This window comes from Hippoglossus stenolepis, chromosome 3 (genome assembly GCF_022539355.2).
Source record: "Hippoglossus stenolepis isolate QCI-W04-F060 chromosome 3, HSTE1.2, whole genome shotgun sequence".
NCBI lineage: Eukaryota > Metazoa > Chordata > Actinopteri > Pleuronectiformes > Pleuronectidae > Hippoglossus > Hippoglossus stenolepis.
The window spans coordinates 9712044-9724940 of NC_061485.1; the positions used below are offsets into that span (position 1 = coordinate 9712044).

Genomic DNA, 12897 nt, shown 5'->3' on the forward strand with positions numbered 1-12897 from the left:
TCAAACTTGCTGGTGGAATCTAAAGGACATAAATGTGTTTTCATGTTTTGTGTCTCTTCCATTGCATGTTTGGTCTTGAATTATATTTTAAGTGGTATTAAAAGGTCTTAAATTTGACTTTTTAAAGCAAAAGACGCCCTGAAAAATGAGTGTTTTCCTTTCCATGTTCTAGGACAAGAAGAAATACATTAACACTGTGACCACGACCGCTCATAATAACAAATCTGTGGAAAGACTTCATCAATCGAGCGCAAAACCCATTACATCTGTCAGTGTATAACATGTGTGAACTAATTAAAATATATATGTATATATTTTGCTTTCAGCGGATGTCATGTAACTCTGTGGTGGTTTCAGTAAGAACAATTTGTCATCCAGCCTAACAAGCATGGACAGTGGTGGAAGTAAAACGGCTCCACAGCAGCCATCACGGCAGGGACAGATGAAATAGCAGGTATTCCATTAGGGCCAATTTGAGCTCACCTGGTTTGGGGCAAGGAACTCATGGTTGTTCTCATTCATGTACATGTTGTCACCATCAAACTGCGGAGAGAAAGAGAGGGAAAGAGAGGAATGAGAAAACAGACCGACACATCAGCAGCACGGACAGGAAACAGTCAGTGGAGATGGAGAAACAGCGTAACACAGCAGCCTAATGACTCCAAGTCCTCGGCTTAAAGACCTCGATGCTCTGGTGGATGTCAGTAATTAGAGTTCATTAGAGACACGTATAATTAGGCCCTGTCAAAGCTTGTGTAACTCACACTCTTCACCTCAGCTTGCCTACAGCCGGAGATTGTGTGTGCGTGTGCTAAATGTGCACACACTCACACTGGTGTCACAAGGGAAGGCACGTTTTATTTATATAGCACCATTCAGAAACAAGGCAATTCAGTGTGTTTTATGGAGGCATGGAAATACATTAAAAACAAGACATTAAGAAGACATTAAAATTTCATTTAAAAGACGATAAAAAAGAGGCAGTTCAAAGTGCTTTACGGAGGCACAGAATAATTAAAAATATTTAAAATAAGACATTAAGAAGCCATTAGAATTGCACTTAGGAAACAATTAAAACAAACAAAAGCAAAAACAGGAGCCTAAATAGTTAAAGAATAAAATTAGGTTGTGGGTAAACCACAGCAAACAATAGTGTGATTATATTTTGCTGACATTTTTAGCTGGAAGCTTGTTCAACTGGTGGGTCTAGACAGCTTCACCCAGCTCAGTTTAGAGTCCCTGAGTAAACCTGAGGGGCGTCCATGCTTCATAATGCAAAGGTATATCGGAAATGTTTAAGTCGTCAAAGGTACAACACTGAGATCTTCACACTTGTAGCAGATCCATTTCCATTGACAGATGCATGTAGACATGGCTCTATGGAATGTCATCTGGACAATGCTTTGGTTCAGACCGACATATCATGCATACTTTATGCAGTCACTTAAATATGAGACCCTAACAATTCCTCTGCCCCTGACTCTTGGGCTCTAGTATATGCGGCGAAGCTTAACTCTCGTAGGAGCATCTACCCCCTGACTTTATACCGGAAGCCCCTCCTACAAGAAATCAGACAACTCAATTAGCAAATCTCTGCAAGATGTGAAATTAAAAACATGTATGTGCCCATCAGCATTTCACCTATAGTCAGTCACAGAAATATCCCTATACTATATTATATGGACACTTAAAACAGCATTTCTTCGATAGCAGCTAAAACACCACCTCTGGACTGGCTGTCAGGTGGTACACTCCAGATTCCCCCCTCTGAAAATTGAGTTGGAATCTCCCACTTCCCGTTTGCCAGTGGGACCAGGAAACCCTTCAAAAAGGTGAAGAAGGGTCTTTGTACCCAAAGAACATTGAAATAAAACTGTGTCGTGAGGTTATTTCCAGCTACTGGTTGTGGACTGTGTATATGTACAGTATAGCAAAATTAAATGGTTTACCTGTGTGAATGTGAGTGCTAGCTTAACATGCTACCATGCTGGCTAATGCTACCGCCATGCTAAGCGATACTGAGGTGGTGCAACCAATGGTGTTAACATACATGACAAATAACTACAATTCTATTAGCTGGCTTGATGAATTAAAGTAGAAGAAAGAGTATGTCCCTTGTTTGTGTATGTTAAGTGTTTGCCACCTGACAGAAAACACCATAGCCAGAAGCATGGCTGACAAATGAAAACTTTGACCAACCCTGCTGACCAGCTAATGAGTCAGAGACCACACTGACTCCAAGAGGTGAGAAAAACCTTTCGTGTTTTCCTTGTTTTACCAGAGAAACAAGGACGAGGCAACCGCGGTAATTCAGAGCTCAGACGCACCGACCTGAAGGAGCCCAAAGGGGAGTTTAGGCTCAAGGAAAGGTTACGGCCTGAGATCATAGGGGGAGGATGACAAAGACAAGGGACTGTGTATCCTTGAGCTAATGGTAAACGAGCGGGTAAAGATCATGTGTAAGTGGCGAGTGGCAAAGGGGAGATATTATACAGGGAGAGAGGAAAACAGAGAGCATGAATGAGAGAGAGATAAAGAAGAGGAGGGCTGAAGCAGCAGTAGTGGCAATGGAGTGCTTATTCTGGCTGTAGTGTGAATAACACCGGGGTCACAGCCAGAGGCCGCAGCTTGAAACACGAAAACACACACACCCGCGGACACACACACACCCGCGGACACACTCACACATGCTCCCAAAGGCCTTCCCTGCCTCTCCGCCTGACATTATTTGGCACCAGCCATTTACGAGGAAACAAAACACACCTCGAGACAGCTCGTAGTGGCTGAGATAAATTACCGCTGCTACTGTAAGGTCAAGTAATGGGATGGATGCGAATACAGTAACCTGGGTTTCTCAAGCTGTGGGCGGGGACCGAAAATGGGCCATATTTTTTTCCGTAGCCATATTTCACCACATCTAATGAGCCGTAGCTTCCATGGACTAAATTTATGTACTCTGTGCCCTTCAATGCGAAACCTTTCAGGATTTTTTTTATTGGATATTTGAATATTTTCCAGTTGAATTATGGACAGATTCAAATTCAAAGCCATTTTCTTGCATTTGTGTTGGTGTCTTTACACATGACACTGTCAGTGCAGCAAACAAACTGCAATACGACGGCAGCTCCTTGCATCATTATTCAATTCGAGGCCCCGTTCTAAGTTATCATTCAGCCTGTAATGGAACTGTTACTACTGGTGCAATGATTTCTGTCTGATAGCACTATTAGTTTGCAGGAAGAACAATCACTGTATTCTGCAATGAAAATGACATCACTTTCTTTATCGCTCTTGGAAATGATTTCACATTCTGTCCTAATCACATTGTGCTCGATGCGATGGTGTCTGGGAAAAAAAAGGTTATTTTCAAACCAGATCTGGATGAGCAAAGAGTGGGAAAGAAATATCCAGGGTGCCGAAGAGCAAAGGGAAATCTGTGTTGGTGCTCGTGCTCCTCGATGGGAAGGAGTCGCAGAGGGAAGGTTTGTTAGAATAACAAACAGTATCCAAATCAAGGTGGTTAGTAACTGGTCTGTTCAGCTAAAGATACAATAAATATGCTGAAGTGCAGAAAGAGGAGGAGACCTTGGTCAGAAATCTCTGCAAGACCTTAAATTAAAGCTCTACAAGGTTGTCCAGCTCTTAGATTGAATTTACCACTTGTCAATCACAGTTTAATCATCTGACTCGTCTCTGAAGTCGAAAGGAATGGTTTAAAATGTACTTTCTTGCTGAGAGTAACCTCTCTCATGTCTGTACTGTAAAAATGAAGCTAGAGTCAATTAGCTTAGCTGAGCACAAGGTCTGGAAATATGGGAAACCATAGCCTGAAACTGACCAAGGGTAAAATTGGCCGACTAAATCCTAAAGTTCACCAATTATCTTGTACCGCATATGTTTAATCCACACATAAACAGAATAAATTGTACATTAGCCAACATGCTGGAGCAATTTCTTAGCATTGGCTTCCATCTGCCAGAAAATGCTATCGGGTGAATATTGTAATAGCTACAACATTGGTTTTGGAAGTTTAAAGTCACATTCACATTTGTTTCCTGAAACTCAAACTTGTCATTAAACATTTAAGAACGGCTCATTTGAACCTGAGCGAGATGATCATTCTATCTATGTTCACTATTGTTCATTAGACCTATCAAACACATGGAAGATCTCAAACAGCTCTGAAATTACAATTGTTTATGATGCTATTGTTTAACAAATGTAAAGAAAGTATAAGTGAATAATTTATGGGGATTTTACAGCAGCGGTCAGTGGAAGCTGGTCTGTCTGTCAGGTGGCGGCTGTTGTTTGCAGAAATCGGATGAAATTTTGCGAAGTCTCTCTCTCACGCCTCTGACTCCGTGTAGATCCTATATTCCAGAAGTCCTCGTGTGCTCGGTGTGAACAGTTGACATCCAGTATGAGAAAAGGGGAGGTTTGTCTCTCTGTTTGCTTTCCTGAGGCTTTGAGGTCATTAATCATAGCGGTCAAATCTACAGCATAACAATCGAGCAAAGGAAAACACAGACAGAGAGAGGGGGAGAGAGGTGGTGGGTGAGGGTGGGGGGGGAGGGGGTGAAGGTGAGAGAGGAAGAGAAACAGAGAGAGAGAGAGACGTGGAAAGCTACAGTGAGATGGAGGAGAGGAGCGAAAGGGGGGGAAACATTCGGAGCTATAGATTGAGGCTCGAGAAAGAAAAGGGACAAGCAAGGTCTGCACAACTGACGCACTTGACACCCGACTCCTGTTTGCATAGCACAAATGCAAATACATGAGAGGGAGAGAGATAGAGAGGGAGCGAATGGGAGGGAGAAAATAAAGCGGGAGAGGCTATAAATAGCTTTGTGTTTGCGTAAAGCCAAACCAATGTCAGTTTGATGCAGGAAGTGCACCACAGTCATAGAGGTTACAGAGCAACTGTTGACTGGAACACATCAGAAACGCAGCTTTTCAAAGGCTTCGAACAAAGACCCAAAGTTTCCTTTAGAAGATTCTATCATGAAACTTTTTCTAAAAGTGTGAGAAATTAGGATTTGGAAACCTATGGATGGTTTAAGGCCAAAGTATCTCTGATCTGTTGCTGCGCTGCGAACCATCCGAGGTCTGCTCATTGTCCCCGGACGAAACATGGAGGAGCAGCGTTCACTTTCCATGCAGCACGTTTATGAAACAAACGCTCAGGAAGCTTGAAGGTCTGCTCCAAATCTCAGTTAGTTTCATTAAAGGTTTTTCTTTAAACTCTTCTGTTTGGCACCAATTATTATTAAATCAAATCTGGGAATATACCGTACATTTTAAACTTTTTATTTCCATATCAAAGTCAAACAGGGCTGTGCTGATCCATTTTAGATATTTTAAAGTACCAATTTGAATTTTAAAACTCTGGGTGACTGCCAATACAAAGTAGTTTGGATACTATTGCTCTAATTTTCCCTTATTTAACTTCTCATTGGATCTCATTTGAATAGATAATACCTTTATTTAATCCGGTCAGTTCACAATCTAGTACATCAATAAAGCAGCAGAGCATCTCTGCCTTGGACAAAAGCATTTTCAGATCAGTTTTGTATCAACTCCATCTTCCTGCTACAGCAGTTAGTTTGCATTCTGTGCTACAGCGCCACTAACCTGCAGTGATCTACACAAGAGGCTTTTCTCATAAGGTCGCAGCGAGCCCAGCTGTGCTTTACTGTACGCACTGAATACAAAATCGCACAACCAGTAACTGCAGTCAGGGACGTTTTAGATTTGAAGAAAGATGAAGCAGGAGACACGGAGAGAGGAGGACTTAACCCCCCCCTAGTCTCTTTTCATGGTAACAGCGTGCGCCTCCCTAGTTTTTCACCCCTGCGTAACTAATCACATGTCAGTCATTGTGCCGATGGAAAGAGGCAGCAGTCAAAATACCTGTGTCAGGACTGTGGTCATTAGAGCATTCAATGACTCGTTGGCAAGCACACACACATACACACACATACACACACATACACACACACACATACACACACAGACCTAACCAAAGCACAGGGGCTATGGGGGATGGTGTGCTGTAAAGGAGATATGGATTGCCTGTGTGCATTTGTGGATATCTCTGCTGCTGCATTGTGTATTTCACCTTTATGTGTTCCTTATGTACGTGCACGCTTGCACATTGTATACACAACGCGAGCGTGCTTGCATTACGCTCCTGGCCCCCAAATGTGCGCACATTGCGTGCATGCCTACATGTTTGTGTAATGTATCCTATCCAATAATACACACATTGATCCCGGCGAGATAAAGATAACAAAGTTAGACCTTCCATAATATTTATTTTCCCATTACAGACCTGTTCGGCCACGCCCAGTCATATAACTCCACGCAGATGAAATATGGTCTTCATTACATTTCAACCTCCACACACAGAAACTACTGAGGAGAAACAGAATTGCCCTTCTTTCTCGACTGAAAGAGCACAAAATGAATTGGAGCAGCTGAGATTTTTTACATTACCATGACAAATACGACGAAATGGGGAGGACAGAGAGAGAGAGAGAGAGAGAGAGAGAGAGAGAGAGAGAGAGAGAGAGAGAGAAAGGGAGAGCGAGAGAAATGACGACAGAAAAGGACAGATCAGACAGAAAGACTAAATTGTGTGAAAAAAACCACATCAGCTTAATTTGTGCTTGACTGTAAGCTGTGAGCTGAGAGGAGAAATAAAATAAGGCATTTAGCCGGGGATCATGTTAAACCATGCAAGTGAATGAGTCCCCAGAGAAGAGTGTTCCCTCTCTCGCTTATGATGGACTTAATTGCCTCTATCGGTGTTAAGATATAACATTCATCTCAGGTTTATTGCGCTCGCTTTATGGTCTTGTCCATCACACTGAGGGGTTTCAAGAGGCAGGCCACTCCTCGAATGGCACCTTCAGAATAATGAGACAGAATACGAGGTAAAAAAGAGGAAAAATGAAAAAAAGAAAGAAACACATAATTTATATTTGGAAAATGAGAGCGTTTTACAAGAACTCCGGATGAGCAGATCTGGTATGTGAGCGAGCCGGTGGAGCAGAATGGTTTAGATGGATTACTGTTCGGTTTCTTGGTCTTTCAGAATGCATGGTTAGTCGGGCTAAAGGCACAGACACGCACACGCACACACGCACACACGCACACACACACACACACACACACACACACATCTCCCCCACCTCTGACCCTCCAAAGCTCTGGGTAGGTGTAGGGTTTCAGATCGCCACACAATCGCACCATTGTGCTCCTGTTAACACAATGAAAACAAAGCTAACACATCGCTGACATTCAGCCCCCCACCACCACCACCTCCCCACTGACTTCCAGCACAACTCAGGTTTAACCACAGACACGGATAATCAAGCGATACACAAATCTGAAACAAAACAATCGACCAAAACATACTGTTTGTGTTTTAAAGATGAATGCGATGGGTTTTGTTAGTCGATTGGAGCCAATCAATAATATTTATCTTAAAACGAAAGCTCCTGTAATATCAGAACATTTAATTTCTTTAAACGTGGTTCTCCTGCTTCCCATCACATGAGGGCTTTATATCCATGTCTGTGTGTTCCATCAAATCTATTAAATCCACTTGCATTATATCATAGTGCTTACCGCACAATAGGGGCCTTTCAAGGGCAGTCCCTGAGGAAGCCAACAAAAGGGCCCTCTCTTTCAGGGACCAGTCAAGTAATTCAGAAAGAGCCAAACACGATTTCTCTCTCTCTCTCTCTCTCTCTCTCTCTCTCTCTCTCTCTCTCTCTCTCTCTCTCTCTCTGTCTCTCTCTCTCTCTCTCTCTCTATGTCTGTGTGTGTGGATCGTCTTCTCCACCAGACCCGCAATCAGCAATTTCACCAAGTCAAGAGAAAGACTGTCAGAGCAGAAAAAAAGAGAGCAGCGAGATACCTGGGTTTTTTTTTTGCCCTCACAAGTGCCTTATTAAAAAAGACACAGGGCCTGGTGGAGAAAGTCCTGAGTCTCTGGAACAGAAAAAGCACAAACCTATACAGAGGGAAACGCCATGAAGCAATCTGAGGCCTGATTGTGTTAAAAAAAAAAAAATCTGCATACATCACATCACCCTCAGAGAGTCGCTTCTTTCAGTTGTGTTTGTGAGTCTGTCGATCTCATCACATAAGACCCAATTATGTCCAATGCCAGCGGTTGTAGAATTCTGCTCCACATGCTCACTGTGATGAGGTTGAGGTTGAGCAATTAAGGTAAAGCTAAGACGAATAGAACATTAGGTCAGAGTTAGAGAAAATAAGACATGACCTCTGACCCTGCTTCATCCACCACCTCAACCTCCACATTAAGATGTCTTACTACATCAACAGCACACTACCTCCATCACGAGTAGAGCCCGGCCAATAAGAATTTTTAGCAGCAACATGATAAACCAGTAATTGCGCCATTACTCAGTGGTCACGAGTCTCGTTTGAGATTTTGAACAAATCATTCCTGCATGTTTAGAACCATGTGTGCCATTCCTAAACACAATTATCTTTCCGTGTGGTACTTCACCACAGTTAATATAAATTAGATAAATATATCAAATTCTATTAATCATATTTTTTTTTGATAAAACGTGCTCACCATTTTTTTTGTATATGTTTAAACAGTGACGTTTAGGACCCTCTCCATTCGAATCCCTCATCTTGCGTCACTCTGCGGTGTTAAAGCATATACGATAATTTGCTGTTTAAGAAACGTTTTCCCAAGAAACCAACCTGCTGTGCACAAGTACAGTGATTTGAAAAACGCACAATAGAGCACCACTGAGAAAAAAACACAGAAGCCCGTCTTTCTGTATCTGGGACTTCAACGTGTATTTAAATCTAAATGCAGCGTCCAGCTCCATCCACTTCTGTCAATACGGCTCAAAATAATTCACTGTTGTTTCATTCACTGCCATGCTGACTCCACATCCAGCCCCTGCCACGAACGCTCAGGCAGAATTTTCTATTACCAATCTAATTGCACATTCCACCCTGACAAGAGCTCATTAAACCTTAATTATACACATGTTGTTTTCTACAAACATCTCCATTTGGGTCTCTCTGCCTTGTAATTGTTCAGCAGGGACGAGCGGTTGAGATTTTGCAGATTGAGGGCGAATAAGAGAGCGAGAGAGAGGAGAGGAGAGGAGAGAGAAAGAGAGGTAACGAAGAGAGAGAGAGAGAGAGAGAGAGAGAGAGAGAGAGAGAGAGAGAGAAAGAGAGGTAACGAGAGAGAGAGACTGGAAGTAGGTCATGCCTCTCCATAAACAAGGCATGGTTTCTAAAATAATATACCCATCCAGTGGAAGTAATGCCAAACAACTGAGTGAATGTGGATCTCATGTAATATTTACAGAGCACTAATACATAGATGGCAGGTCTTTTTCTCATTCTCAACACCCCCACCCCTGCAAAGCCAGAGGTTTTGCTCTTTCTTTTTTTTTCAGCTGCTTTTTTTTTTTTTCTTCTTCTTCTTCTTCTTCTTTTTGCCATTTGAATTTCAGAGAAAGCCAACTACATTGATATAACTGGCAGGGTGGAGGGGGTATCGGAGGAGTGTGGGGGTGTGGAGTGAGATTCCCTTACTTTCTTTCCCCCTTCTTTTCCTGTCTCTTCTTCTCTCTCTCTCTCTCTCCACATTGGCTTTGGCTGTCATGTTTTTCCACACATTTGTTAGATTTCAGCAAGGGGGGGAAAGTGGGCCCTAATCCAGACTCTTTGAGGCATGGACGATGATATTACTGTGGAGAATCAGCCTTTTTAAAGACTTTAAACTCCAGCTGGTTCTGTAAGGTCATCGAGCACTTGTTCGACGTCTGGCCCAGAGTGAGGCTTCTGGGCTCCAGACTAACTGTCTGTGTCGACTCGTGGGCCAAGGCCTTCTGGGCTTTTTGACTATGCCCAGAACAAAGCTACTACAGGAGGAAAAACATTGTGTTGGAAAACCTCTTGGTCGTGTTTCGCAGGTCCGAGTCCTGTGAGCGAAACTGTGTCTGGTGATTATTATGTTTGATATGCAGGAGATTTGCAGCAGCCCGCCTGGTTTGGCAGCTCGAGTGAGAATAATAGATGTTTACTCAGAAGCAGCATGGACAGTGTGGTACAGTCGAACTTATCCAGAGCAAAGCTGAGAGTAGTTAGGGCTCAGAAAAACATAAGAATCTTTATTGTAGACAAACAAATCTAGTTATGATATGTTATCACACTGTCTACAGTACATTTTTCAGTGAACCACGACTACACGTGCCGATTTCATCCAGATTTATGTTTTTTTTATTACATCAACAGCTCATTACAAAAAGCTACATTGTAAGAAAGTGTAACCTATTAAAGGTTTATATTTACATCGGGAGCGGGTCCCCTCTACGGAGGCCGCCATGTTTTTGACGGTAGTCCAGACTGGACAAACTAAACAGCTTTTGAGTTTTTAAGACAACTGAAGGTTTCCACAGGTTCTCTGTCATGTTTGGAAGGGGAGGGTGAAGTGAGGGGTATTAAGCTGCAACATGCAACATCACCACTAGGTGTCACTGAATTGCACACACTGAACCTTTAACTATTATTATAACTGTTATGATAAAAATATTGTGTTTGACATTTTTCACTTTTTTCGGTCAACTAAATTACTTTGAGAAAACAAATAAAAACTGAAAAAAACTAATGGAGCAAAAAACTAAAAGCATATTAAATGATTCAATATCTATTCAAAATAGATATTAATTCATTTAATATTAGTTTAATAATCATAAAAGTTATTTCTTTAAGTTAACTGCCATGTTTTCTGATAGTTGTACATGGCCATAACCTGTATTATCCATGTCAATATAAGATATAGTACTTTGTGAAAGTTGGTCCAACAAACCAAACAATGTGAACATATGTATCACTGTTTTATGGAAATTTACAAAAAAGAGATAAACTGATTAATGTTGAAAATGAATGAATGAAAACTAACATGTAGCCTTCATATAAGATGTAATGTAATAAATCCTAAAGTTAAACACAGTTCAACGTTTTGAATAGTCATTTAATTTTAGAATAGAATAGATTAGAGTTTAAACATTGGGTAAATAACCCTGTTAACATTCTGATATGGATTTCAGTGCAATGATTACTCAAACTTTACAAAACCCAACCAATATCTTTATGAGCATTTATGTTTTCCTACAGTATTAATGTGGGTTATTTTAAAATCAGGGGCTCATGACAATCAGTGGTGTAGTGAGATGTCTATCACAGGCCCTCCGGTGTCACCACCACTCTCCAATCAAAATTGTCAACACAGAGGCTTTCTGTCTTCGCCGGGGATCTGCTCAGCCTGTTGACATTTACTGTATGCATCACTGAGACCCACCCAGCGGCGGAAAAAAATAAAATAAATAGCCTGTCATCAGATCACTCCTGGTTTGCAAAATTACACTTATCTTGACATTGTGTTTTTTTCATTGTTTGCATTTGTTTTGTGTCTCAGTTTTCTTTGTTTATTCCGTTGGCGTGTTAAAATATTCCATTGTTAGCACAATTACAGTGGAACTTCCCTCAGTTCTCGGCAACATCAAACACGCTCACTGTATGGTGTGATGTGAACCATGTCAAGATAAACAAACATGACATCTTAAACAGGAAAATGAGTCACTCTTATTATCCCACCAAAATAAATCTGGAAAACACTAATTATAACAACCTGCGCCTGATCCTGACTGATTCACCCCTGCTCTCTGGCTTTGTGTGTGTGTGTGTGTGTGTGTGTGTGTGCGTGCGAGTGTGTGTGTGTGTGTGTGTGTCACATTCTTCTCCTGCTGCTGCCTTAATAGGCAGTCTCTTAGATATTCGCTACAGAATAGTGCTCATGCAATATTAATATCACACCAAAATATGGAAGCTGGAGCCCCCACACCATCTCTCACTCCCTCCATAATTGACTATGCAAGCCTCCAAATCAGCTCGGAAAAAGAAAGAGAGAGAGAGAGAGAAAGAGGGAGAGATCTAGAAACCAAGTGAAAGATGCAGCGAGAGAAAGAGGAGTGAGTCCTGAAACGATCCTGTCATCTCTGCGCTACAGCAGATTGTGAACCTTCAACCCATGTATCACTGTCAAGACAATGGAGCTAAAACAACAACAAGTACAGTGTTAGCTCAAAGTGTTTGACTCCCTGCAAATAAAACGCCGACGCTCATCCAACACACCTCCGATCCAGCAGCTTGAGAGTCCATGTGCATCACTTTACACATATTTCACTATTTTGTGTCACTGTGCCAGTATCGATGCAGATGCAGATACTGACTGATGACAAAACTATACCTGAGACACTAGTGGCTCATTTACGGCCAAGCACTGTTCAAATCCACAAAAATGTTGTATTGGATCAGGTTGTGGCTCAGGAGGTAGAGTGGGTCGTCCAATAATCGGAGATGTCGGTTGTCAAGGTGTCCTGGGACAAGTTTCTGAGAGAGTTACTAAATGGTCCTCACAAAGATATCTGTACAAGTACACAAAGACACACACTTGTCTCTGTCGTTGTGAGGACACTCATTGGCATAATGCATTCCTTAGCCCCCCCCCTTCCCTTAACAATCACAACTAAATGCTTAACCCTAACTTAAACCTAATTCTAAACCCCAACCCTAAAACCAATTCTGCTCCCTCAAACAACCGTTTGAATTTGTGAGGACAAGACAAAATGTCCTCACAAGGATTGTATTGAAACGAAATTGACATAACTCTTAACTATAGAAAGACACGTGCACACACACACACACACACACACACGCGACAAGTCCCCATAATGTGAGTAAACTGATTTAATTCCCCCCAGTAATTGCTGGACCACACACACACGCGTATTTGAATATATGCAGGGATCGGCAAGATCGGTACAGAGC

General features: G+C 41.9%; 1 protein-coding gene across 4 annotated transcripts in view; it reads right to left on the bottom strand.

Annotated features, from left to right (window-relative positions):
• tox2 (TOX high mobility group box family member 2) overlaps window positions 1-12897 on the bottom strand; it is a 111153-nt gene that overhangs the window by 43689 nt on the left and 54567 nt on the right. For all 4 annotated transcript variants that reach the window (XM_035153053.2, XM_035153052.2, XM_035153054.2 and 1 more), the window contains one exon: window positions 484-543. In XM_035153053.2, coding sequence (XP_035008944.1) covers window positions 484-543 — 60 coding nt within the window. The remainder of the gene's footprint in view (window positions 1-483; window positions 544-12897) is intronic.